We start from the raw sequence: 26,871 nt of genomic DNA, 5'->3' as shown, positions 1-26,871 counted from the left end.
GCTCTCTTGAGGGAATAAACCTGTCTGATTTAAATCAAGCTGCTGCGTCCTATTAGACATCGTCGTGGTCCTATTCACAGGGCAAGGATCCAAAGGTCACTCCTCATAGGCCAGACATGTACGAAGCAGTCCTTCCCATTGCGCTGACAAACGCTTATGTGAGTCCAATGCCGCACGCCCGGATGGCTGGCATTCCCAAATGGGTGCATGATGCACTCCGCTATCGATTATGGATTGGGTGTGAAACTCGCTCATGAGCAGTGTTCGCAAGTCCGTCGCGGATACGCGGTAGCAGCGGATACCGCCTCTACGCTGAATAGGACTCTTTGTCAAGTCTGCCCGGCTATAAACCCCATTTCATGCCTGAATGCCGAATCCTTTCGTGCAATAAGTCAAAAATCACCGGCCGAGCACGGAGCTTTCCTATACCATCCGTCAGCCGTCACACATGGCTGTACAAGATGGGATCCAAGATCTGAGACCAACGGGAGGGGCCGTGACAGGTGGCGCAGATAATAGGCTGGGAAGATATATATCGGCCGGGCATATCGCACTTGTTACCGAAGCCGGAGAGTTCTCGGCCTTCAGCATTGATGGCGTGCAGGAGCCGCAGATCTTGTCAATCTGAAACAGCGATCAGCAATGCACCCCGCGATATCCGGCAGTTTGGAAAGACTTATTGTGTGTTTATATCGAGGCTGTTATGTGTGATTGATAGGTGATTGGGCTTCGACGATTCGAATGTCAAAGTGCCGGTTGTGACGTGGTGATGCACTGATGCTACTGTTGCGTGGTCCCGGACTTTCTCATAATTGGTAAAGGATTGTTGACCGAACCCGACCCAAGGAACGGATGTCCGTGGATGAGGGGGCATATATGTGTTATGCACCCCAGAACAAAATGGTACGTCCGGGTTTGTTTCTTCGATTGTTGGCTATTTTCTCTGTTCATCAGCCAACTTCTTCGCATCGACACAATCCATGAATGAACCCATCGCGCCCAGCGTACCACAGAAACGACATTCCAGTATTTCAGCCCTTGTTACCTGAGCGAAAAGTGCGATACTATCTGCAGCAGGCAATCACACAGTCGAGAAGAGAGCGGCAAAGTGGGGTGGCTTGTGGGATACCTAATGGAAGGAAGGCAGGAGGGGAGCATTGGGAGGAAAGGGGGAATAGAAGAGCACAACGGCAGATCATCTGGATGAACAACATCAAACATGGCAACAGCGAGCTTGGAATCTGAATACCTTATCACCCTTTTTACTTCAAGCAGCACCCTCTACGCCATCGCTCACCGTGGCTACCGAATTATTGGCAGCCACAAGTCGACAAAGCGGATAGACGGACCGTCGAGCCTCTTGACTTCCTCCAACACAACGCAACTCACCCCGGACAATTCCTTCGATTTTTTCAACTTTGAGATGGCCCACTCCATCCTCCTGGGTGCTCACCGAAACTGAGATGGAGATTATTGAGGTTCACTCGGAAGAGCCGCGGTGGCCCGTCAACGTCGCAGCCAAGTGTGGCATTGCCGGCAGACATCGCTTCCAAACCCAATCGCGGATGCTCCTCAGCTGCCCCACATCTCGAACCTCATTCCATGACACATCGCCGACGCGTACCGTCCTGTTGTCGCCGGTCACGGTGGAAGCTGTATCGGATTTAGCTTGGAGGTCAGCGGCTGAAGTGACAACTCGCGGACGAACATAGGCTGCCAAATCTCGAGTACAGATATCATACGAGCTACCAAGAATACACGGCATCATTTGATCAAGGACCCTCCATCGACAGTTATTGGTTTCATGGCGTTGGGCTCTCACACCACCTGGCGGATAATAATACATCGGCATTCGGCCTCGGGAGTTCCAATTCGACTGCAACTCTAGGCGAGCCCAGGAAAATACCCGCGGTGGAGGGGAGCTTATCTGACGATCATGACCGTATCCAGTTGAGAGCTTCAGCTCTAGCGACAGATGCAGTACACCTGAGAAGAAGCACAACTTTGCGCCCTTCACCACACTAGTATCAGCATTCGACAGTAGGGCGACGGAATCGGCGTGAGATCTAAATACGACAAACTAACGTTAAACCGGTTAGCCCCTGAGGAGATCCCTACCATGTACACTACGCCCGCTTACACATAGATCCTGCTCCCAGTCGATATCAGCGCATGGGGGGGTACAGGTGCAAGAGGGCAAAACAGCAAGATGGGCGTTGACAACGGGACTGATCCGGTGTACCTCCCACTCAATTCCGCGCAGAATGAAATCAAGCGAAGAAAAGAGGCCCCTTGTTACGGGAAACGCATCTTATTCCCCTTCTCAGGCATCGCTGCAGCCTCACGCGCCCCCGCAGGATCTCGGTTCCAGGCACAGGGCCCGCGGAGACGCCCGTCTGCGGCGAGGAGGAATATTAGGCCGAGTCGAGTCCTTGTCTGATTGCTTTGGTAGCCAGCCATCCTTCTGCTCAAAAGTTCGAGACACCATCTTCAGAGCAAAGGTCGCTACCTTACGGAGTACCAGGCCATGAGTTTCGGTTGCTTTCATTCCAAAAGTTCACCTGCCTGGGCCTCCCTGAACACAGCTGTTGACGCCAGATTTTGGAGACCCCATGTCTAGCGCCGCCGAGCCTCCAGCCGCTGTTCCCGTCCCGAGCAGTGGCTGCCGATCATTCCCGCTCAAAGAGGGACCCCCCTAACCCAAATGGCCCCGCAGAATCAATAACACGTGGGGACAGGCACACTAACAACCGAAGACAACACCGTAGCATTGGAGTCAAAGCTACGGTACCTCTTCTTTGCCCGACTCAACCGGACGTTTCTGGAAGCAATATTGTCTCGGCATTAGGGGCCAGGACTTTTGTGATTTTTAAGCAATCTGAGACCATTTCACACAGATCACAAAAGCTGTTTGTGATGATGGCCACGCAAAATAGCGGGCTGGGCTCACGCATCCCCCCCCCCGCACTACAACGGCCGCCAACACAAATAAGCACAAGACCATGAACGGTGGAGCGGATCGGAAGGTGATCGGAATCATCGGAAGAAGATGGTATTACGTACAGTGAGGGGAAGCTGGTCTTGATGCTTGTGATACTTATCGGCTGGAGCTGTCAAACTGTCCAATATGTTATGTCTGTACGAAGTGGACGCATGGGCCGTGTCATAATCACTCAACTATCGTGGCGCTATCGCTGTCAACGTCCTTGGCTGCGACTGGCCCATGTCTTGGGGGCGCGCCCTACAACGACCCCCCACTCCGCTATCTTGGCCCCTGGCTTTGGTGTACCTACCCCACCATTTTCAACCTACCACCACCACCCACACCTCGGTGTGTCGCGCGCAGCTTCACGCGGACTTTTCCATATCTTCTAAGCGGACCAAACAACGACGGCGCTGCCTACATGTGAGCGGTACGAAGTACATACGACAATGATGACGAAAGATGATATCCCACGACGTCAAGGAGAGAAAGATGCTATTGTGCTGCTAGGTGTGGATAGCTAGTCGAGAGCAACCCAAGAGGCAGGCAACTGCCGAAAGTCCGAGTTGGGCCAACATGGTGACTTTTGATGCACAGTTCCTGCCTGGCGACTCTGACACGACACCTTGTTCTCACGCCAAAGCAACCCTTCCACCTCCTGTCTTCAACCGCTCTCGTCTCGTACCCGGTCAGTTATCACGTCCGAGGACCATGAACTGGCCGGCATCGGGAAATCCAAAGTCCAAGGCTCGGTCCTGAAGGCCCTGCGTTCTCCGAGCTGCACACCGCACACTAGCGATGCATTTGAGGCGGTAACCATCACGACTTCACCTTGGTCTCGAGAGTTTATTACGCTTTCTAGTCTCCCAGGTTCCCCACCGATCCACACAAGGATTGTTGCGCCCAGGAAAGGATTATTTTGGCATCCTTGGGCTCCGCTTTCAACGACCCTTCATCGAATCATTTTTCCCATCCACAATCCATCAAGAGCATTTCGTCTGATTCCGTACGACGAACCCAATACTTGCCTGCCGTGCCGGGTGCGCCACACCGCGGGCAAGGAACAACTCAAAATGCGCCTCGATTGCGATTGGACGAATGTGTGGGCACAAGGGGTCAGGGTTCTAATAGACTGGCTTTATTTAGAAGCCAACACGGCTCGGGACCGACTTTGATTCGAGTTTGGTTAGCTTGCCCAGAGCTTCAACAGTCCCACCTGCAGCTGCTTCCCACATCCAAGTAGCTTGCTTTGGGTCCATCAGCTTCCAGACGATACGATCTCATACGGCGATTTCGTTTCGTCAACCACAAGGCCAGGGCTTGTCCTCCACATTGTGGGGTATTGTTGAACACTGCGGCGTAAGGACGGTAAGACTGGTAAGATTGGAGGAGCACGGCACAGCCTGTCTCTTCGTTTCTTGCCCAAGCGCAGATATGATACGAGTCTTGACTACACAGAACCGCGCTGCTGGAGCATTGCAGCGTTGCAGCGTTGCAGCCGTCGAGCCGCAGAAACAAATCAAGTCATCACAAGCGACGACAACAGGGGTCAGCTAAAGCTTGAGCAAACCCAGTGCTCGTCTTTCTTCTCTTGCCCTACAAGCCCCGCCCAACTGTACAGTCCGGCACACTCGACTCTCGCCTCGAAACTTAGCATCCGCAATTTGGTGTTCCCCTTACGCCACCTCTTCGATGCGGCGTCTGTTCAAAAGTGCCAGGCGGACAGTTGCATTCTCAGCTTACGATGGAGGTTACACGACTTATCACACTCGCATGGCCTGGGCATCCCAGCACCTCATTCTTGGAGCCTCCTCGGAAACCATATTACACACTAGCCTGGTTACCGGCCACCATTCACTTCCGCTCCGGGTCCGATTCTGCCACCAAGTTATTCCAAGTTCTTGCTGCGTTTCTTTCCCAAAGTTCATGTCGCCAGTAGCTTCAACTTGTCGTTTCTTCTTTCCTATTCGTATCCTCTAGGCGCTTGGCCTGAGAACCCTTTCGGCCTGAACCAAGCTTCCAGTCGTCTCGTGCCGACTGTGAGCGTTCTGACGCAGGTGATCCGTCGAACGATATTTCACTCATACCATCAGCCAATAGTTCCACCCTGTACTGCAAGACACAAGTGTTCATAACTTATCACCGAGAAATGCTGTTATCCCCGCCAAGATAAGCTGTGGCCAATAAGCATTGGTTCCATCTCCAAGGAGGCGAGCGGGATGTCAAATTAATCATCATACCGGTAGGGCAGAAGCGAGGCCTTCGTCGGGAGCTACTCGGAGAGAATGAAACTCAGAACGTGACATCCCTCAAAGAGACGTCGTCGTTGCCGGATATAGCGTTATCCACTCATATTGCGACTCTGACCGGTAACCTGCCCACATCACCCTGGCCCAAGTGATCCTTTGGGCATTTCCAAGGTCCTTGCGTGGGTAGCCCACTGGGTTGCAGTTCGGTGCCCCCTTTCCAACGCTAGATGACTACGCCGCTGCTGCTCACCATATACTGGTTTTCAAACAGGGACCCCCAATTACCCTGGCAGTGTCATCTATATTGTTTGGTTTATTCGATTCCGTGTTTCCATTCTAGAAACATTCCGTTACTACCAAGATCTTGGGTGCCGCGTGGATGTTGACTTCAATCTCTGGGGAAGCGAGAAACCGAAATGTCAATCTTGTGCCCTCTTGTGCTTTTGCCCACGCTATGGTACGCATTGCACCGTCCACCCCATCCACAACTGGCCTCCCTTCTGCTTTTCCCCTGCCAAGATGGTCCCTCGATCACGCGGTTGGTGCCCGTTTGTTGTCGTACACATGCACAGCCGCCGAAGACGCGGCTGAAGGGTCAACTGTGCATCTCTTGGGCCTCTTCTCCATGCCGTCCCGTTCCTTTTACACGCCTGTTCGTTCAGGGGTATGAATTGTGGCACAAGGCAGACAGCGAGGGTACCTTGTTCACGATCTTTGGGAGAGTATTCCCAGCTTGGGCCAAGCCAATACTTTGATGCAGGATGGTGATTGAAGTTTATCACCACTCCCCTTCTTCACACCTCGAACGATGCTCCGCAAATAGCCATCACGACGCAGATCAACAGCTACGACACCTACTACTCCCCACCTCGCTGCCCTCGTTGAGTCCCAAAGAAGTGGAAGGCTTCATGAGACTATCGAATCCTGTGACTTAACATCCGCCCACGTAAAGCCGAAGCGACCCTCTTTGCAGATGCCTCTTTTTGAACGCACACGAACTTGTGCTGCGGTTCAGCTTCAAGCTTACTCACCCTGCCCTTAACATGGGCTTACCCGGCGTGACAGGATGGGGTGTTCGGGTTGCCATAGCCCGATAACCCTGCTGTCAAGCTATCCCCGTTCCTAAGATCATGTCTATCTGTAGCGTAGCTTTCTCACACCCTCACGATACATCCAATACTCTCGGCATGCCGCCCAGACAGCTGGATCCAGGTCATGGGAACTTCGATAGATTGCAGTCTAGCAGGTATCGACATCCATGTGCCGAGCCGCTCACATCTGCCCTTCGCGCGTCCTACACACGCCTCTACCTAGCGGGTACCCGCGTCTTCCGACGAAGAAGACTAGAGACGCCGTGACTCAGACAATATCCAAAGGAGGAAAGGGGAGGTCATCGAGAATACGAGCACCGAGCACCATCACCCTGGCTGATCACATCTCGAATTATCGACTAAGTCTTTGTACCATCTGATGGATCTTCTATAAGAATCACCATCTCCGTCCGTTTTGAGTCACCCTTTCTTCTCATCCTCACCAGCTCTCCTCTCCATCCCCCCTCACCCGGTTCTCCTCTCGGTCTATTCTCTTCAGTTCTTGTTCATGATGAAGTCCTTCTTCAGCGCCGCGGCGCTCCTGCTTGGCCTCGTCGCCCCCAGCGCCGTCCTGGCCGCACCTTCTCTCCCGGGCGTGCCCCGTGAGGTCACTCGTGATCTTCTTCGTCCCGTCGAAGAGAGGCAGTCTTCGTGCCACACTGCCGCCAACCGTGCTTGCTGGGCCCCCGGTTTTGATATCAACACGGACTACGAAGTCAGCACTCCCAACACCGGAGTCACACGCACAGTATGCTTTTGCCCCTTTGATGAAGCCATGGTGCCCCTGGTTACTAACAGCCTTATAGTATACTCTGACCTTGACCGAAGTTGACAACTGGCTCGGTCCCGATGGCGTGGTTAAGCAGAAGGTTATGCTTGTCAATGGTGACATCTTTGGTATGTTCACTGCCGTGTCATCTGACAAGGGCTATGCTAATAGGTGATTCAGGGCCTACCATTACTGCTAACTGGGGTGATTGGATTCAAGTCAATGTCATCAACAATCTCAGGACTAATGGGTATGTTTTTCACATTGATATTGTTTACTGCCCATGGAACTTGTACTGACCCTTTTCTCGCAGCACCTCTATTCATTGGCACGGTCTCCACCAGAAAGGAACAAACATGCACGACGGTGCCAACGGTGTCACCGAATGCCCTATCCCGCCCAAGGGAGGCAGCCGCATCTACAGGTTCCGCGCTCAGCAATATGGCACCAGTTGGTACCACTCGCATTTCTCGGCCCAATATGGCAACGGCGTCGTTGGAACCATCGTGGTCAATGGTCCTGCTTCGGTTCCCTACGATATCGATCTTGGTGTCTTCCCCATCACCGACTACTACCACAAGCCGGCTGATGTCCTGGTTGAGGAAACCATGAACGGCGGCCCCCCTCCCAGTGACACTGTTCTCTTCAAAGGGCACGGAAAGAATCCCCAGACCGGCGCTGGTAAATTTGCCAATGTCACGCTCACCCCCGGCAAGCGTCATCGTCTCCGCATCATCAACACCTCGACCCACGATCACTTCCAGCTGAAGCTCCAGAATCACACCATGACCATCATTGCCGCCGACATGGTTCCCGTTCAGGCCCAGACTGTTGACAGTCTCTTCCTTGCCGTTGGCCAGCGCTACGATGTCACTATTGACGCCAACAAGAGTGTTGGGAACTACTGGTTCAACGCCACCTTTGGCGGCGGTCTTGCCTGCGGTGCTTCGCTCAATCCTCACCCGGCTGCAGTCTTCCGCTACCAGGGAGCTCCTAACACTCTCCCGACCAACATTGGCACTCCTGCTGCTGATGCCAACTGCATGGACCTCAACAACTTGACACCTGTTGTCTCCCGCAGCGTTCCTACTAGTGGTTTCACTCCCCGCCCTAACAACACTCTGCCCGTCTCCTTGACCCTCGGCGGCACACCCCTCTTTGTCTGGAAGGTCAATGGCAGCTCCATTAATGTCGACTGGGACAAACCGATTGTTGACTACGTCATTGCCCAAAACACCAGCTATCCTCCTCAAGCCAACGTCATCACCGTCAACAGCGTCAACCAGTGGACTTACTGGCTCATCGAGAACGACCCTACCGGCCCCTTCAGCATTCCGCACCCGATGCATCTTCACGGTCATGATTTCCTTGTCGTCGGCCGCTCCCCCGACCAACCGGCCGGCGTTCCTCAGACACGCTACCGCTTCAATCCCGCCACTGACATGGCCCTGCTCAAGAGCTCCAACCCGGTCCGTCGCGACGTCGCCATGCTTCCCGCCAACGGATGGCTGCTCATCGCCTTCAAGTCTGACAATCCCGGTGCTTGGCTTTTCCACTGCCACATTGCCTGGCACGTGTCTGGCGGTTTGTCGGTGCAGTATCTCGAGCGCCCCAATGACTTGCGCAACGGTTTCAGCCAGGCGGACAAGAACCAGCACAACAACAACTGCAATGCCTGGAGGGCATACTGGCCTACTAACCCCTTCCCCAAGATCGATTCGGGGTTGAAGGTCAAGAAGTGGGTTGGTGAGCATCCTGATTGGTATATCAAGAACTAAGAGGGGCGGCATGCAGAGTGAAAGGTTGGGACATCTATATGCATACATGGGGGAATGGGGAGCATATCACGGAACTGGGGACCGGGTGACGGCGGGGGTTTCTTGCTCTATTATCTTTGCTGTTGTCGAGGTCAATTCTGGAGGGCCTGTACAACACAAGTCTCACTCGAACAATGAGTGTGTTTTCTATTTTCTGTTTTCTTATACCTCTTTCCTTTTTCTCTTCTCTACTCTGGCCAGGGTACATTTTTCAAGACAGGGATCAGTCAGCACTGGGAATTGGACATGTCAGTCTCTGAACTGACGCCACGGATGGAAGGGAAAGATGAGCTTTGTTATTGGGTAGATACCTAGCATAGCTTTCGACGTGGTGGTTCACGGGATTCATCCCTTCCACCGTTGACAATAAAACCATGGTGCTGTTTGGTTCTTGCTACTTGTCACGTTTCACGGTTGCATTTCTGGGACTTGTGTGTGTTGTGGTAAAAGAATAAATTAGGTAGTAAGCATTTCTGGGTTCATGTGTTATAAAAGAAGAAAATTGGTAAAAGGTGATATCCAAAAGCACGGCATCAGAAAGTTGTGACAGTCCCAACAACCTAAAGAAAACTACACCCTGCTTACGAAACTCTATACCTTGACCTGTCCACCCACCATCTCCCACTCGCATGTCAATCAACAATACTCCCTCAGCCTCAACAGCCTATACCCCTCAGCAACCTCACCCACCACCCTCGCCCCCTCCTCCGCAACCTGGATCATCCACCCGCCACTCCCCAACGTCGCCGTCTGAACCTCCCCAAACTTGCCCGCCAACATCTCGACGTACGACCCCGACAGGCTGGTGGTATCCATCGCCAGCGCCTGATCCCCCAAATCCCACCCAGCCAGCTTCTCCTTGACAGCTGCGGCATGGTTCTCGAGTCGTTGGAGAAAAGGCTTGAGTTCCTGCTCCATGGAGATGACCTCCATGTTTCCCAGCTTGTCCGCTAACTGGCCCAGCCTACCTGGGCAAAGGAGAGAAGGGTCGATAGTTCCGGGGGGGGATTGTGACAGGGCGCCGAGGGACATGACGGCGAGGCGGATGTGGGAGGCGAGCGTGGTGGTGATAAATTTGGAGAGTTGGGTGACGGCGTGGCGGAGGAGGATGGAATTCTTGATGAGGGTGAAGTAGTGGTCGTGTGGGGGTCTGGTGTGGGACTGGTTGGTGATGCCCGGGAAGGGGCAGCGGTAATCGGTTTCGTCGACTGGTTTGAAGGTGAAGGGGAGGTTAGGGGGGATTTGGACTCCGTGGCTCTCCGAGATGTGGATTAGGATTCCCAAGAGGAAGGAGAGGGCGGCGGAGAAGGCGGTGATTTTTCTCGAGACGGATTTGAGGTGGGTGTTGAGGTCCTTGAGGGTGGTGCGGAGGGTGTGGAGGTTGTAGGACAAGGTGATGAGGTTGAAGAAGGTGGTCAGCTCGGCTTGGGAGTAGGAGTTGTCCAAGGGGGAGGCCCAGGAGAAGCCGGAGGGGAAGGCGTGGACTACCCATTTGTGAAAGACCTGGTCGATTGCGTAGATTGCGGAGGCTAGCTTGGCAATGGGCCCGCTTTCACGATTGATGAGGGCGGTCATGTTGGCGTTCGGGCAGGTGGTTCCAGTGCCCTGACATCTCGGGCAGCCGAAGTATTCGGGAACAAGGCCTGAAGATATACCCGAGCGGGAATGCCGGTGCCGGCTGATGTGTGGCTGGCATTGGCGGCCTTTGTTGGTGCTGTAATCCAAGTTAGCAGGAGGAATCTCGTTGAGTGTTTCCGTGCCGAAGTCAATACCTCGGCGCTTTCTTTTCTCCGGAATGGGGTCACGAAGACCGTTGGAGATGGTGTTGAGGAAGGTGCTGAGGGTAAGGGGCAGTTCTTCGCGCTCGATATCGTCAAGTTGGATCCCGGCTTCCGCGTAGCGGGTGGCTACGAAGGAGCAGAGAGCAACAAAGTATGTGGAATTGGTCGCCATTTTGACCGAGATGACTCACTGTTATCTGAACTAGATGACCCGTGACTGATTAAGGTTGCTCTGTGATTGATCAGATAGATTCAGTGAAGTGTATAATGTATGAATGTCGGTCCGTTACAGGGTCAGGGATTGGGAGCAACTTATATACTGCCAATTCAATTGGCCGTCCGGTGCGACAAAGCCATTGTCTTGGATCACAATAGACCAGGTGAACAAAGGTGAATAAAGCCCCGCTGCAGGATAGAGTGCCGGGGCCGCTGGATGATGCCATAAATAGCAATCTCTTTCGTTGTCCCTCGACTCTTTACTTCTTTTGTTCACAAACGCCACAAGAGGATTGTTTTTTTCGTCTCGCTTCATCGCCTTCACCCAACTTACACACCAATCCGTCACTCCTACCGCCAAGATGTGCACCTTCACCCTCTGCCACTACGCCTGCAAGGACTGCGGCGCTGCCATCGATTCGCAGGAGATCGACCAGAAGCCTTGCAACAAGCAGCGCAAGAACTGGGACGAGTGCCGCGGCCCCAAGAAGAGAGGCACAACCTACCACGATCTCAAGCCTTCCGAGTGTTTCTACTGCGGCGACACAACCTTCACCGAAGAGGATCTGATGGAGGAGGCCATGCTGAACATTGACCTCCGCCACCAACCGGCCGACAAGCGGCCTTCGCCAGAGTCGTACAAAGCCAAGGTTACTGTCCACTTCACCAACGATCCTACCTTTGATCCCTGGCATCATTACGCCACCGATAGAGAGATCGCCCTTTTCAAGCCGCTCTTGGACAGCGACAAGGAACAAGGTGCTGGAGAGCAGGATAGCGACTCCAAGACCAATGTTGACTACGCCGGCGAGTCCAACGCTTCAGCTGCTTACGATCCGTGGGGACAATACGCCTTCACAGTGGCCACCGTGAAGAGCAAGGGAGAGAACTAGAGAATCACAGAGTGATGAAGCAACGTGGAAGGGTACATAAAGGGTCACCAAAAGCTTCGGCAATCGCATTGGTATGTTTACGTTTCGGCCACCTGGATCCGGTTACGTTCTCAAGCTCACCACTCGAACGACAGGTACATTTGGGATCCGCAACATAGGTGCACCATAAAAGCCATGGCTTGAACCCAAAACCAACCTTGGTGTATAGCGGCGTGGCCTTTCGTATCCTCGACATCCAATCGCTTTCCTGGTAGGTTGCTATATTCTGTCTATACGCTTGGAGGTGAGACATTGCTAACTCATATTAGCCTGGAGTTTATCTCAGTTGCTGTTGCCGTGGTTAGACATCTGGCTCTTCTCTCGACATCAAATGTTGACAACAACCATGGGCTGATCCCAGCTTTTGGAGAGAAAGGTCATCACGGCCGCCAGGTGCAGTTTGTGATAGATTTTCCGAATATCTTAGGCGAACTCGTTATGCTTTTGCACCGTGAGAACTATTTGCGCCCTGTACTCCTCAACCCTTGCATACCGCATCAAATGGTGACATAGCTTTCTATGAAGCATGCCCTTTTCTCTCTCGAGATGGGCGGCAGTGTTGAATAAAGTGGATCGGTCATCGAAACTAATATCTTTCCAACCAATTGGACAAATTCAGATGAATGTTCCATCCTTTGGTGTCTATCTAACGCTCAGTCTGGGTGTGAGAGAAGAGAGCCGAACTCATGAAAGCGGACTGCGGCAAAGGTACAAAGCCTTTGGATTCCACACAGGATATGCATCTGCGGTGAGATCCAAAGGCCCTCTCTGATACGGTCCGGGGAAAGTCCACGATTAGGATAACCCGAACTCGTGAGACGCTCACTGGTGTCGGGAGTCGTGAAAGAAGTGGGCAGATCGGTCTGATCAAAACCATGGAGTAATTGGTCCTTTGTGAGGAGCATGGAGCAGCTATTGTCATCGCAATTGACATCACCGTCGCCTTTGGTCGTGTGTTGATAGGTCGAATATTCTCCAGTCTAGATGAACTCCACGAGACGGTCAATCATCCAAGGGGCGTGAGTCGACATGTCGATGGTGTTGTCTTGTGCTTCCTGGATGGCAATTCTTGTCAGAAACTTCAACAACACCCCTCACAACTTCTACAACTTACCTTCCAGTCTCCAGCCAACGCCTTTTCAAACAGCGGACAAGCGGGACAGACGATGGCTTGCTGCACATTCCAGCTTTGGGTGCCACAGGAGATGGTCATATCAGAGTACCTGTCTGAAGTCAAAAGACCCTTCATCCTCGATACAAGCCAGTCATCATCATCATCATTATCATCATCATCATTATCATCATTATCATCATCATCATCATCTAGCTTCTCGTCAGACTTTTCGAGAGTACATTCACCTATATAGTCACACCCGACAATATCTTGGGGCTCTGTCCGTATTAGTCTCAGAAGGTGAGCAAAAGGTGAGCGTAGTAAGCATTACCCTAAGCTAAAGTATGCCTAAGGACGGTACGGCTATACTTACCGTAACTAAAACTAATTATAACTTCGGTTTTCTCCTTACGCGTGTGTCACAGTTAAGCCAACAAGTAGATCAAACAGTGTGAGCGGCGCAGGGCGCGCTTAGCTAATCGTTAGATTAGATAGGAAGTAGCTAATCAGGATATAATCAGGGTGTGATGAACCCCTATCCAGAACCTCTGAAAGGGATACTGGTTGAGGGCATTTCTGAACAATCCTGGTTCGGTACAGCTAAACAGTGTACAACAAATGGATCATCACAATCACAATAGCTAAGATACCAACGATTGTGACTTGTATTGCATACTGCGGAATTGTTTATCTACACCAGCCGGTTCCTCCTCATATATAGACCTGGGGAATGTGGACCGTTGACTTAGACGGTCCTCGGTCCACTCCTGATTGGCCGATACTGGACCGTGGACCGTGATCCCCGCCGCGGTCCCCGGTCCCAATCTTAAGGGTCCGTTGTCTACCTGGACCGTGAGCCCCGCTCGATCACCCGGTCCAGCCCTGATTGGTTCCTTGTGTCCCCACTGTCTTCCAAAACCGTGACCTATAGGCGGTAAAATCGAAAAAGTAAAGTTAATAACGTTAGTAGAAATATTAAAGATTAATAAATACGCCTATTATAATAACGTAGAGAAAGGTAAAAAAAAAGGCGGTACCGGTGGAATTTCGAAAATACCGGCCGGTGCCGTGATATTTATATTTTTGTATTTCAAAGCGAATGTACGGCCGGGAACTGTGATCCATTAAGACTCACATTAACTGTCTGGAAAGCTAATAGAAAACGCAAGGCAACGTGTAGGTTATAGAACAATTATTAAATTTTGTATAGCTACGCTAACACTGCTTCAGTCTTTCGTCTTCCCGCTTACCGTCGTAAAACTACCCAAACCCTGCCCAGTTTTCCCTCAAGTCGATCCCATTGCACAGTTGATAAAAGCAAGACTAGAATCATAACTGGCAGTGCAGTAGCAAAATATACCCAAAAGCTCTTGTGTCCTGGAGAGTAATCTTCTGACATGCTGAAAAGGCTGGCGACCCAAGACAGCGGCACAAACACCAGGGCAATAAAAGTGAGCCGGCTAACGTTGGCAGCCTCTTGTATCGACCGCCGCGAGTCGAGCAGCTGTACCATCGACGTTGCTACTGGGACCATATTCTCGAGCGAGCGGCTGTAATGCTCTAGCTGTGACGATACATGCTTGATATCTTTCAGTATAAAATCCCACGGCTGCTTTTTGGATTCCTGTTGTAACCAATAATCGATGAACTCAGAGAGAAGAATTAGTTTGTGTCGGCTTTGCATGCTCCGCCGCCGCCAACGTTGAAGGTCGATAATGTCACTATCGTGCAGCCGATTCTCGATGTCGTGCAGAGTATATTCATAATATTTCAGGTAACGACTCATCAGGAGCGTGTAAAGAATCCACTCAGCTAAGACCATGCGTATCGGGTAGTAGCCGAGGCTCAAGATGCTAGGCTCGGCTATCATGAACCCAGGTGGTTGTTGGCGGAAGTAGCGGAGCAGGTTGCTGAGCATCGACTTCTTATCTGGCAAACGATCGCTCGTGGTAGATCCGAAAGACGCGAAAGACGCCGGTTGCTTAAATTCCTCGAATCCTCCATGCAACATCATACTGGGATGTGACTTTCGGCCGCCTAACCCCAACGTCTCATGAACCATATTTACAGGGGGATCCACCAGGACTAGGCCTATTAATGTTAGAGATGCCGTAAAGATGCACTAAATATCTGAGCAAGACTTACAAATCCATATGCCTTTGATCTTTTTCACTAGAATAGAACAGCACGCTCGAGCCAAAGCAATCTGTCGGCCTGATAGATGCGGTAGGCGTCTTACATTTCGAGGAACGTTGGAGTCCGATTTTAGACTGTACGAAGATGTAAACACGTCTGCGCTTCCTAGGTCTAATACCTGCTGATAGTGGAGATGGAGATAGCCATTTTCAGCAATCTGAGATGGAAACAACGTAAGTGAAGGAGGAGGCGGTGCTTTCTCGATGTCTTTGAAGTCGGTGGTGACGTGACCAGCAAAGAAGATTGGATCCACATCCAAAATCTCGCCAAGAAAACTGACCAGATGGGGTTGGATGTTCTCGACGAGCACAATCCGGCCAGCAGTTGTAGAGGTGGCACCCATCAGCCTGGCCAGATCAACTTCGGATACCGTTAGAGGATTCGGTACTGATTGTCCGTCCCGGGAGTAGTCGAGAGTAACGATGGTACTGGCAGCTCCAGGCCCACATCTCAAATAGTCGGCTAATCCAGTGACGCAAGGGTTGGTTTGACATCGAGATCGGACAAAATCTCTGTATGATCCTTTTTCGTAGTTCATCCTCCTCGTCCAGCCTGTATAAGGATAGCGATCTGAAGGAGAGGGAAGAAGTGTGTGTAAGAACCAGCTTGAGGTTTGTAGATACCCGTTACAAGTTCATAAGCGTGGAAGTCTCCAAATCTCAGATTGCAGTTCTGTTAAGAACTCTCAGTATCCAACAATTGAGATTAATGTACCTTGTTCGACTGCCTTCTGTAGTGCGATATGCATGTCGCTAAGATCACGTGCAGCTTGAGGTTGTGGCACAGTAGGCCCTCCGCCCTCGGCTGCCTTGCAAAGTGCCTCGTTGCAGGCCGGCCATTGTGCGTCGCGTAGCACGGCATGATGCAAACCAGCACAGACCTTAACTTCGTCGTGTGGTACTGTGTGATTCGCTAATGTAAGCCAATAGACACAGGTAGCTGCAGGAATTGCAGCATTAGCTTGATGCCCAATGCAATGGCAGAACAGCTGCCTGGCTCCTTGTCGTCGCTCCAGGAGCCTTTGGCTGCTAATCATCTCCCTTATCCAACTTCTGTACTGCCTACCTACGAGTCCGTCAACCTTTGAGACAAGGCCCCATCGCAGTTTGAACATTGCCCTTCGCACCCTCTGCTAGTGTATTTACTGCTTCCTTTCTATTTATCCTGCCTGTACAGGCGGCTATGCGAGCCCCATCAACCTCCACGATCACCACTTCATTTGGTCGATTGGTAGAACACTACGCTGCCAGCATACCATGGATGCACATTCGCAAGCTCCGCCTCTAGCGGGCGACGGTGATGCTCCAAATCAGTCACTGCGGGTGAAAATCAACCAAATGACCGAGGGGCCTGTTAGCCTAGATCCTAAAAGTGCTTTCGTCAACGACGTCTGGCCTAAATTGCTAAATGAGTACGACGCTATGAGGGAGAGACTGGAGGAATTTTGCAAAGGTGCTCTCGAGCGCAGAGCTATTGACTGCCAAGTCAAAAGCAGAACCAAGCAGGTCGATTCAATCAGAAAGTCACTCGATCGGCGCGAGAAAGCGCTCTTGGATCGCAGCCAAAAGCAATTCGAGAGTTTCTCTGACATATTCAGTAACATTCATGATCTTGTCGGACTCAGGATTATCCTCGAATTTGCTGACGATATGGAGAGAGCCGTTCGCTTCATCAAAGAAAGTTTTCGGAAGGAAGAGGAGCCAGTTATTTTCGTCCGTGACCGTGAGGTTGGTCGGTCCTGGAAAACACGGTTCGGTGCCTACGAGACTCGCAACTATCGCGTCAGCTTGGAAAAAGCGAAATGCGGAGCCCTTTCTCAGTTCTGCGACGTGATGTTCGAGATACAAGTCACGACTATCGCGGAAGATCTTTACAACAAGCTTGCACACCCGCTCTTGTACAAGGGTTCACCTCTTACTCGCCAGGATGAAATCGTGATAGACATGGCGCATGGAAACGCTCTTTGTTATGCGCTCTGCTTGGCTTACATGGAGGATAAACTGAAGAAGCGCGCAAATAGGATTGGGGGTAGAGCTGAGTTGGCAATGGCAACCGAAGAAATTGCAAGAGATGGCACTAGGTTCAGGGAGAGTTTGACGAAAGGGGCGTCTTTTGACACCCCCGTCTCCCCACACGGTCTTCTGGAAGCGCTTGAGATTCCACCGGAGGGATATAACTCCGTTGACGATCTTAAACAGTGGATTAACGGGAAGATGACGTATGTCCTATCCCCCAATTTCGAGTTCTAAGGTTTCTAACTATCAGTAGTGGTGTGCTTGACGAGATACGCTCGAATTCACAGACGATCCGCGATGCCATCCTTTCCAAGCTCCCCATTGCGAACGGTGCTACCTTTGACTCCCACACGGACGAGCACGACGCGCGATGTCACCCTGATACCCGAGTTGGCCTCCAGCGGGACATAATGGCATGGGCGGACGATCCGCAGGGCGAATGCATCTTCTGGCTAAACGGCATGGCAGGAACTGGGAAGTCCACCATATCACGTACAGTCGCGCAATCGTTTGCGGACCAAAATCTTCTCGGTGCCAGCTTCTTCTTTAAGAGAGGCGAGAAAGACCGGAGCAAGGCCGCCCTGCTGTTTACAACCATTGCGACTCAGCTTATTGTCAAAGAGCCTAGTTTGGCATCGTATATCAAGGCTGCTATTGAGGCTGACCCTTACGTCACGAGCAAAAGGTTGGAGGAGCAGTTTAAGAAGCTGATCCTAAAGCCGTTGGAAAACCTAAGGGGCAGTTTGGACGACATTAAGACAATTGTTCTGGTGATTGATGCCCTTGATGAGTGCGAACGGGACGATGACATCAGGGTTATCATTTCCCTGTTGTCACAAGCAAAGAGTCTGATTTCCGTACGGCTAAGAGCTTTCCTCACAAGCCGGCCTGAGTTGCCAATCCGACTTGGCTTCAATAAGATCAAGGGAAAATACCAAGATCTAGTCTTGCATGAAATCCCAAAGTTAATTATCGAGCACGACATCGCTGCATACCTAGACTCTGAGCTGGCAAAAATCCGAAACGACTATAATAATATGTCTCCTGGTGGGCAGCAGCTTCCGCACGATTGGCCTGGTCCCCAGATTGTCCAAGACTTGGTCAGGATGGCCGTTCCCCTCTTTATCTTTGCAGCTACTGTTTGCCGTTTTATCCGGGACCCAGCATGGTGTGATCCCGGTGATCAATTAGCAAAGATCCTGGAATATCAGTCAGGAACACAGCAATCCGAGATCGACAAGCTGGACGCAACATATCGCCCAGTCCTTGATCGGTTGCTTGTCAGTTCCGAGGCATCTAGGAGATCCCTTCTTGATGAATTCCGGATGGTCGTGGGCCCGATTGTGCTCTTAGCCGAACCACTCCCGATATCCTCTTTAGCCAGACTTCTTGATATACAAGAGAAGGTCGTTATTCGCAGACTTGCACCACTTCACTCCGTCCTTAGCGTACCGGACTCTCCTACATCCCCGGTTAGGATGTTTCATTTGTCATTCCATGACTTTCTCGTTGATCCCAACAAACAGGGCACCAACCCGTTCTGGATAGACAGGGGTGCAACCCACGAAAAAATTGCGATCAGATGCTTGGAGCTTCTTTCTGGTTGCTTGAAGAAGGACATCTGCGATCTGAGAATGCCTGGAACAGCTCGTGCCGAGATTGAGTCGTCAGTCATCGACTCCCATTTGCCATCAGATGTCCGGTATGCGTGCCTATACTGGGTCTATCACGTTCAGCAAAGCAGTTGTCGTATAAGCGATAACCATCAAGTATATACCTTCCTCCAACGTCATTTCCTCCACTGGCTGGAAGCGCTAAGTCTCCTTGGGAAACTATCTATAAGTATTGGAATGATTAGGGATTTACAGGGTCTCCTTGGTGTAAGGCTTACAGAAGTAGGTTTATAAATATTGGCTAACACGAAATATATAGCCCGATTTTAGTTCCACGATCTCCGCGTTTTTACACGATGCAGTACGATTTATTCTTAGCTTCCGCCAGATTATCGACATTTGCCCCCTTCAGACTTATACTTCCACAATTATTTTTGCGCCAATGAAAAGCATAATCAGGGGAATATTCTGTGGTTATATTCCTGAATGGATCCCAGTATTGCCAATGGTTGACTTAGAGTGGAACGCGTGTCTGCAGACCTTTGAAGGACATAACAATTGGGTTACAGCGGTAGCGTTCTCGCCGGATGGTGCCACACTGGCGTCAGCTTCATACGATAACACGGTACGGCTTTGGGATGTGGCTACCGGCGAGCACCGGCGGACCCTTGAGGGACATGACAGTTGCGTTACAGCGGTAGCGTTCTCGCCGGATGGTGCCACACTGGCGTCAGGTTCACACGATAACACGGTACGGCTTTGGGATGTGGTTACCGGCGAGCACCGGTGGACCCTTGAGGGACATAACGGTGATGTTACAGCGGTAGCGTTCTCGCCGGATGGTGCCACACTGGCGTCAGCTTCATACGATAACACGGTACGGCTTTGGGATGTGGCTACTGGCGAGCACCGGCGGACCCTTGAGGGACATAACGGTGGTGTTACAGCGGTAGCGTTCTCGCCGGATGGTGCCACACTGGCGTCAGCTTCACACGATAACACGGTACGGCTTTGGGATGTGGCTACCGGCGAGCACCGGCGGACCCTTGAGGGACATGACAGTTGGGTTACAGCGGTAGCGTTCTCGCCGGATGGTGCCACACTGGCGTCAGGTTCATACGATAACACGGTACGGCTTTGGGATGTGGCTACCGGCGAGCACCGGCGGACCCTTGAGGGACATGACAGTTGGGTTACAGCGGTAGCGTTCTCGCCGGATGGTGCCACACTGGCGTCAGCTTCACACGATAACACGGTACGGCTTTGGGATGTGGCTACCGGCGAGCACCGGCGGACCCTTGAGGGGCATGGCATTTTTAATCGTCTATCGTTTTTGGATAATGACTACCTTGAAACAGATTGCGGATTGCTGAAGATAACCCCGAGTTCAGAAAATAACTTTACCGACCAAGAACCGGGCAGCGATCTTCTCTTTGTCAGTGATAAGTGGATTACAGGAGATGGGAAGAACCTTATCTGGCTTCCTCCTAACTATCGGCCAACATGTACAGCTGTATACAATTGTTCCATCGCCCTAGGACATGGTTCTGGCCAGCTTTTGCTCTTTCGATTTGCTTTTAATGGGAAGGGTGGACGTCATAATGTCTTATAACATTATATGTTTCAATATTTTGGCTTAGGTGAAGCGTTTCGGAGACGTTATTGCTTTAGAATATTTGTTTTTTCGCTACATATATAGTTTTAATCTACTACAATAAATAATCCGATATTATTGTGGTCGAACTATATTAAGCAGCAGAAGATTACATCATACAACGCAGCAGATATTCGATTTAACAGGTATATACCTTTCTCTTCATCGCACTGTGGGGCAAATTATATAAACATTTGGCTGGTCTATTTACCTGGTGGCTATGGTGTCGTACTTTTGACAGGCTGTCAACACGCAAACGCCGGCAAATGTCAGCACTATTGGCAATTCATTAGGTACCTTGATGTTCCTCAAGTACGGCTCGTCTGTGGCCGAACACTTCAAAGAGTGCAATAACGGACGCCGGTTCCGCTGTTAGCTATAAATCCAAATCTTAAATATAACTCTTATTTCCTAGGGAAGCTGCGGGCTCTGCTTGACGGGCTGTGGAGAGGAAGAAAGTGCGGACTTTTCCTTAGTAGGTAGCAAAGAAGTGCGTTTTCTAGAGAGCAAGGGTATGCGTCTCTTCGTGAGATCTGACGACTTAATAATTCGCTCTCCCTACTTTTTTTCGCTAAACGTAAGTGATCCGTGAGCCGTCAACGAGCTCCTCGTCTAGTGTCGGGGCGAGCATATTAGCCACCCTCTAAAACTATTATCGTACTGCTCTGAACCTAACTCTACTATAAAACGCTATTTCCCCTCCTTATTTTTGTGGGAAGTAGTAATAATTATTATCCTCGCCCGCTTTTTAGCTAACCGAGATAATAGTTCTATTACCGTTCGTCTCTTATATTAAGTTATAGTACTGATATGGGATACCCGCTACGTCGCCTTTAATAACGCCCTCTTCTTTATTAGCTTCGAGATCGTTTTGTTAGCCGCATTAGTTTGAATATAGATATATGTTAGGGCTTTCCAGACTTTATTGCGAATTGTGAAGTCGTCGGTTATGACGAACCCCTATCCAGAACCTCTGAAAGGGATATCGGTTAAAGGTACTTCTGAATAATTCTAGTTCAGTGCAGCTAAACAGTATATAATAAGATATCTCGATATAAATACTAGATACCGTAAATATAACTTAAATTGCATACTGCGGAACTGTCTATCTACGCCAGCCAGTTCCTCCGTATATATAGATTTATGGACCGTAGACCGTCGTTTTATATACGGTCCTCGGTCCGCTCTATATTGGCCGATACTAGACCGTGGACCGTAAGCCCCGCCGCGGTCTCTAGTCCCTATCTTATTAGTCCGTTTAATTTCCTGGACTGTAAGCCTCGCCCGATGGCGCGGTCTAGTCTTAATTAGTCCTCGTGGCCCTACTATCTTCTAGAACCGTAATATAATACTCCCCCTTTAGGCCGAAGCCCTTGCGGCCTAGTCTTCTTTTACTACTAACGATATCGTAAATCTTTCTTTCTTTCTTTACCTTACTACTTACTATATTTAACCGCGTATAAAAACGTTATTATAAGATTAAATAGTTTTTTGCCCTTGCCTCTCGAATCTACTACTGTAGTACTACCGTAATACTATATTTTACTTATTTTACTTCCGGGACCCTTTATATTATAGTTCCTAAATCCTTACGATACGCTAAATGCGTATGCCGTAAAATTCTATATAACGGGTCTAATATTAGCTTTGCCCGTAAATATATTTTCCTTTCTTTTTTATATTATAATTAACCGTTCGATAATAACCCGAACGATAAAAGAGTAAGATAGGTTCGAGCGTAAGGAGTAAAGGTTTAAAGACTAGCTTTCGTAACTAATTACCTAGCTTATCCGGGTAAAACGAATACGCCGCTCCTTTTATATTCGCGAGGAGCGTCTCTTCGCGCGGGATATTTAGGAGGAGGATACTTAAGTAGTATAGTCCGCCGCTACGGCGCCCCCTATTTCTTTACCGGGTACTCCTGCGCGGCCGGATACCGCTTAAAATACCGTTCTATAGTTTCCTTACGTCCTAGACCTTTCCTTAGGCCTTAACTAGCCTTCCGATCTTTCCTTCGATTTTAACGTAGTTAATTCTTTTTTCCTTACTATATTAAATACCGCTAGTAGTATACCTTTTACTTCCTAAAGTACTTAAAGCGTATAATACTATTTATATTTAATTCCTTTTATATTTTTTAACTTTATAATATAATACGTAATACGTCGACTATTACGTCGAAAGCGTAAGTTCGATTCCTATCGAGGTTCTAGCTCCATCTTATAATATCTGGCTATAGGCTAGAGCTAAGTCTTTTTTACTTATTTAAGTTTTAGTCGGTCCGGATATTATTAATAGAATTCTTTTTATTTATCTAGGTAATTAAAGTATACCTATAGTTCCTATAAGTTATCTATAGCCGAATATCTTAATTAATTAACTAAATATTTTAATTAACCTCTATTAAACTATAAATTTAATATTTTTTTTATATTATATTTCTTTTCTTTATCCTCCGCTATTACCTATATATTAGTTTTTTTTACGTGTAGTACGGGTTTTAAAAGTAAAATATAAAAGGTATATAACTATAGACATATCGTACTAAGTAACTCTAATTCGAATACCGTTTTTAATATTTTTCTTTTAACTTTAAATAGTTTTACTTTTCTATAATCTAGTTTTTTATTAGGTCTTTTAGTATATAAATTACGTATAGAAAGGAATATTATATTTCTTTCTTTAAAGTAAAGTCCCTTAAACCTTTTAATATTATAGTATTTTTATATCCTTTCTTTTATAAACTTTAGTTTTTATTTAAGCTTACTATAAAATATATATATTTTATTTACCTTAACTTTAGTTTTAGGTACTTTAACCGTAGGTCTTTACCGTAAGTTTACTTTATAGCCGAAATTCGTGAAAAACGGTATAGCTTTAGTTATTTTAGTTAATAATATATTATATATTAATTATACCGTAAATAATAATTTAATTTAATTATTTTACTCGAAATTAATATAATTCCGTAAATATTATTTTACGATTTAATTAAACCGTTCCGTTTAATTATTTATTTAAGGGTAGTAGGCCGAAAATACTTTATTTATTACCCTTAGCTTTATTATTAATACTTTTTAAAACTTCGATACGAACTTAATATTACGGTCCGTAATAAATTCCTTTAACTATATATATATTACCGTAATATATTATAGTATTATATCCGTTAGTTATTTTACCGATTAAGTCTCTTTATAAAGTAAAAAATATATTTATTTAGTAAGCTTATCGATTACCGTTAATATATTATTATACTTAACGCCGGTTACTATATCTTTAGACTTTAATAATTTAATAATAAAGTTTATCGTAATTAAACTCTATAGCCGTTTTACTATTAATAGTAGCTTTAGAAATCTATAGGGTTTATACTTTATAACCTTCGTTTTTTTATACATATAGTATAATTAAATAGCTTCTTTAACGTCGTTTTTAATCTTTAATTAATTAAAATATTATTTAATCTTTTCTATAATTTTAGTAATACTTATATATCCTCCGAACTTCGATATATAAATCTTTATTACTAATACTATTCTATTACCTAACTTTACATACGCTCGATTCCTATACTATAGTCTTTCTTAATTATTTTTCTAAATACCTTATAGCTCTAGCTTTTCCTATTAATATTACTTTATAATATCGTTATTTAACTTTCTTTAATACTTATTAAAAATAACTTTTTTACAATATATTATATAATATTTTATTTACGGCTATAGTAGATATTTAAAAGTATTATTTAGCGCTTCCTTAAATAATAATAGTAACTCCCTAAATATATCTTTATAGTAATCGGTTTACCGGCTAAATACGTTTACTTTAGCGTTCTCCGAACCTTTTTTATAATTAATTTAAAAATTAAATTCCGAAAGAAACTTTAATTATTATATTTATTATATATTAAAAACCTTTATAGTAATAAAGTACCGTAGGTTCTTATAATCCGTATAGATCTATATTTTATATTTAATACCGCTAAAGTATAACCTTTATTCCTCGAACGCTTCGATAATAATAAGTAATTCCTTATTATAGATTAAGTAATTTTAATATATTCCTTCGAGCTTCTTTAAAAAGAAGGTTACTAAATATAACTTACTATTATCGTTTCGCTACTTTAATTATTTACCGATCGTATAGTTTAATATATCCGCTTTAACCTTAAATAGTCGACTAGGGTTTAATAATTTAAATACTAGGTCCTTTAAAATAGCCTCTTTTAGCTCCTAGAAGGCCTACTTTTCTTCCTACTCCCACCGGAACTCTACGTCCTTTTTAGTTAAATAGTTAAGTAATTTCGCGATATTTATATAGCTTTAAATAAATATTTAATAAAAGTTTATAAATTTTAAAAATTCTTTAATATATATTTATAATTACGGCGTAGGCTAGTCTTTAACTATTACGATTTTCCTTAGTTCTATATATACTTTATTTAGTAATATTAAATATCTTAAATATATTATTTTTTATACGTAGAACTCGCTCTTTTCTTTATTAATTAAGAATTTAGTTTTATATAATACGTCGAATATCTTTTATACGTACTATTTATATTTCTTTAAAGTACGTAAATAAATAAAAATATTATCGAAATAGTATATTATTATTTTATCGAGGTATTTCTATATCGTATAGTTAATAAGAAATTAGAACGTCGTAAATATATTAATTAACTTAAATAGTATTACGAAATACTTAAAATAACTATAAGGTATACAAAACGCTATTTTCTATTTATTTTTTTTTTTAATCCGTATATAGGCGTACCCGATAGGTATATTTAAACGTATAAAGTATTACGTCCTTATTAATTAACTCTATAATTTAAATATTAACGGTAGCGGGTAATTATTTTTTACCGTTTCGTTATTTAGTTAGCGGTAATTTATATATAGTCGTAAGCTACCGTCCTTCTTCGGTACGAAAAATATAGGATATCCTATTAACGATATAGATTCCCTAATATACCTTTTTTTTAGATTCTCGTCTAAATATTTCCGTAGCTCTTTACTTTACTTATCGTTAATATAATAAACTTTAAATAGCTATAGCTTAGTTTCTTTTTTTAACTTAATTTTATAATTCTACGGTCTTTATTTTAAAAGCCTTTTTAAATATTTAACTATAAAGGCTAAATATCTTTAATATTTTACCGGTATTACCTTTTTCTCGCCTTTTTTTATATTATTATAATGTGACGAACCCCTATCTAGAACCTCTAAAAGGGATATCGGTTAAAGGCACTTCTGAATAATCCTGGTTCGGTGCAGCTAAACAGTATATAACAAGATGTCTCGATATAAATACTAGATACCGTAAATATAACTTAAATTGCATACTATAGAACTATCTATTTACACTAGCTAGTTCTTCCGTATATATAGACCTTAGAACTTTAAGGTACTCGCCCTACTACGGCCTCGATTACTCCTAATACATTATATCCTGCAATATACTTATCGTATTATACCTTTAATTACCTTTAGTACTTTATATTCTATAAACTGCTCGTAAGCCTTAGTACCGTAATACTTTTGTCTATACTTAATTAGCCGTCCCCTAACTTCTTTAATAATTAGCTAGGCGCCCCGCGTCCTATATATAACGTAGCCCGCTATTAGTTTAACTATAATATAATGCCCTTCCTTCTAGGTCGACGTCCCGACGACCGTATCCCTAAAATAGTATCTGTACCCCCGCTTCCCTTTTGCATTTCTATAGTACGTCCCTCTTCCCTTATCTTAGCCATTATATTTAATCGTATAAGGAAATCGACTCGTACGAGTACCGACCGTCGCCGTAATTAAATATAGTTCCTTACGAAATTTAACTTTATAATACCCGAATATATTTATTATAAAAAGAATAACCTTTAGTATATAGCTTCTCCTCGATACGATCGGTACCTTCCGTATATTAACTTTAGCCGCTCCTACTACGATATTTATAGCGTGGATCGTAAGTCCTCTTCTCGGCCCTCTCTTTCCCTCTCTAACCGGCTCCGTAGTCCGCCCTTTAATTAGGGAGAAAAAACGTTTAGATACCGAAAAGCAGGTTACCTTAAGTAAGCTTCTTCGTCTCGAGGCGCAATCGCGCGCTTTCGAGGTTCGAGCCCTTATTGCTTTTCGTTGCGAATCTCGGCTCTTTAAGGAAGAAGAGGGAGAGGCTTCCGCGCGGCTTGCCACCCCGCATAGCCCGCCGGTAGCGGACACTTCCGTTGCTCCTTCTTCCACTACCGCTCCTCCTTCCGACTTCTCTTTCCTAAATCCCTCCTTAGGCCTTAACTAGCCTCCGGACCTTCCCCTAGATCTTAATACTACCGGTCCTTCCTTCCTAACCGCGTTAAATACCGCTAGTAATGCGCTTTTTACTTCCTAAAGTACTTAAGGTGCGTGGTACTATTTATATTTAGTCCCCTTTATACCTTTT

The 26,871-nt window shown here is 46.9% G+C and overlaps 7 protein-coding genes across 7 annotated transcripts; 3 read left to right on the top strand and 4 right to left on the bottom strand.

Moving 5' to 3' along the window:
* Window positions 1-676: 676 nt before the first annotated feature.
* Window positions 677-874, bottom strand: QC763_0081080 (uncharacterized protein; the record flags this gene model as incomplete). The annotated part of the gene is made up of 1 exon (XM_062906109.1): window positions 677-874. One exon carries the CDS (start codon window positions 872-874, stop codon window positions 677-679), a length of 198 nt encoding a protein of 65 aa, XP_062763941.1.
* On the top strand, window positions 706-9,387 carry lcc1 (laccase, multicopper oxidase, benzenediol:oxygen oxidorectuctase). The gene is made up of 4 exons (XM_062912719.1): window positions 706-7,071; window positions 7,130-7,220; window positions 7,273-7,342; window positions 7,406-9,387. Exons 1-4 carry the CDS (start codon window positions 6,832-6,834, stop codon window positions 8,868-8,870), a joined length of 1,866 nt encoding a protein of 621 aa, XP_062763940.1. The 5' UTR covers window positions 706-6,831; the 3' UTR covers window positions 8,871-9,387.
* Window positions 9,388-9,545: 158 nt separating this feature from the next.
* Window positions 9,546-10,976, bottom strand: QC763_501210 (uncharacterized protein; the record flags this gene model as incomplete). Its single annotated transcript, XM_062912720.1, is given in 3 exon segments — window positions 9,546-10,514; window positions 10,520-10,623; window positions 10,682-10,976. Coding segments are annotated over 3 exon segments (1,254 nt in total). The 5' UTR covers window positions 10,863-10,976.
* A 292-nt stretch (window positions 10,977-11,268) lies between these two features.
* On the top strand, window positions 11,269-11,799 carry QC763_501212 (uncharacterized protein; the record flags this gene model as incomplete). Its single annotated transcript, XM_062912721.1, has 1 exon — window positions 11,269-11,799. One exon carries the CDS (start codon window positions 11,269-11,271, stop codon window positions 11,797-11,799), a length of 531 nt encoding a protein of 176 aa, XP_062763938.1.
* Window positions 11,800-12,484: 685 nt separating this feature from the next.
* QC763_501215 (uncharacterized protein) lies at window positions 12,485-13,051 on the bottom strand (the record flags this gene model as incomplete). Its single annotated transcript, XM_062912722.1, has 2 exons — window positions 12,485-12,811; window positions 12,953-13,051. 2 exons carry the CDS (start codon window positions 13,049-13,051, stop codon window positions 12,485-12,487), a joined length of 426 nt encoding a protein of 141 aa, XP_062763937.1.
* A 1,076-nt stretch (window positions 13,052-14,127) lies between these two features.
* QC763_501220 (uncharacterized protein) lies at window positions 14,128-16,007 on the bottom strand. Its single transcript, XM_062912723.1, has 2 exons — window positions 15,098-16,007; window positions 14,128-15,043 (listed from the first exon to the last, which is right to left on the bottom strand). The coding sequence occupies exons 1-2, from the start codon at window positions 15,684-15,686 to the stop codon at window positions 14,199-14,201; spliced, it is 1,434 nt and encodes a 477-aa protein (XP_062763936.1). The 5' UTR covers window positions 15,687-16,007; the 3' UTR covers window positions 14,128-14,198.
* Window positions 16,008-16,197: 190 nt separating this feature from the next.
* Window positions 16,198-20,388, top strand: NWD5 (NACHT and WD40-domain containing NOD-like receptor 5; the record flags this gene model as incomplete). Its single annotated transcript, XM_062912724.1, has 3 exons — window positions 16,198-17,366; window positions 17,414-19,043; window positions 19,096-20,388. Exons 1-3 carry the CDS (start codon window positions 16,405-16,407, stop codon window positions 20,386-20,388), a joined length of 3,885 nt encoding a protein of 1,294 aa, XP_062763935.1. The 5' UTR covers window positions 16,198-16,404.
* Between the last annotated feature and the right edge of the window lie 6,483 nt (window positions 20,389-26,871).

The sequence above is a fragment of the Podospora pseudopauciseta genome, assembly GCF_035222475.1.
Source record: "Podospora pseudopauciseta strain CBS 411.78 chromosome 5 map unlocalized CBS411.78m_5.2, whole genome shotgun sequence".
In the NCBI taxonomy this organism is placed as follows: domain Eukaryota; kingdom Fungi; phylum Ascomycota; class Sordariomycetes; order Sordariales; family Podosporaceae; genus Podospora; species Podospora pseudopauciseta.
The sequence above is the reverse complement of the archived record's forward strand: the minus strand, read 5'-3'. Positions and strand labels throughout refer to the sequence as shown.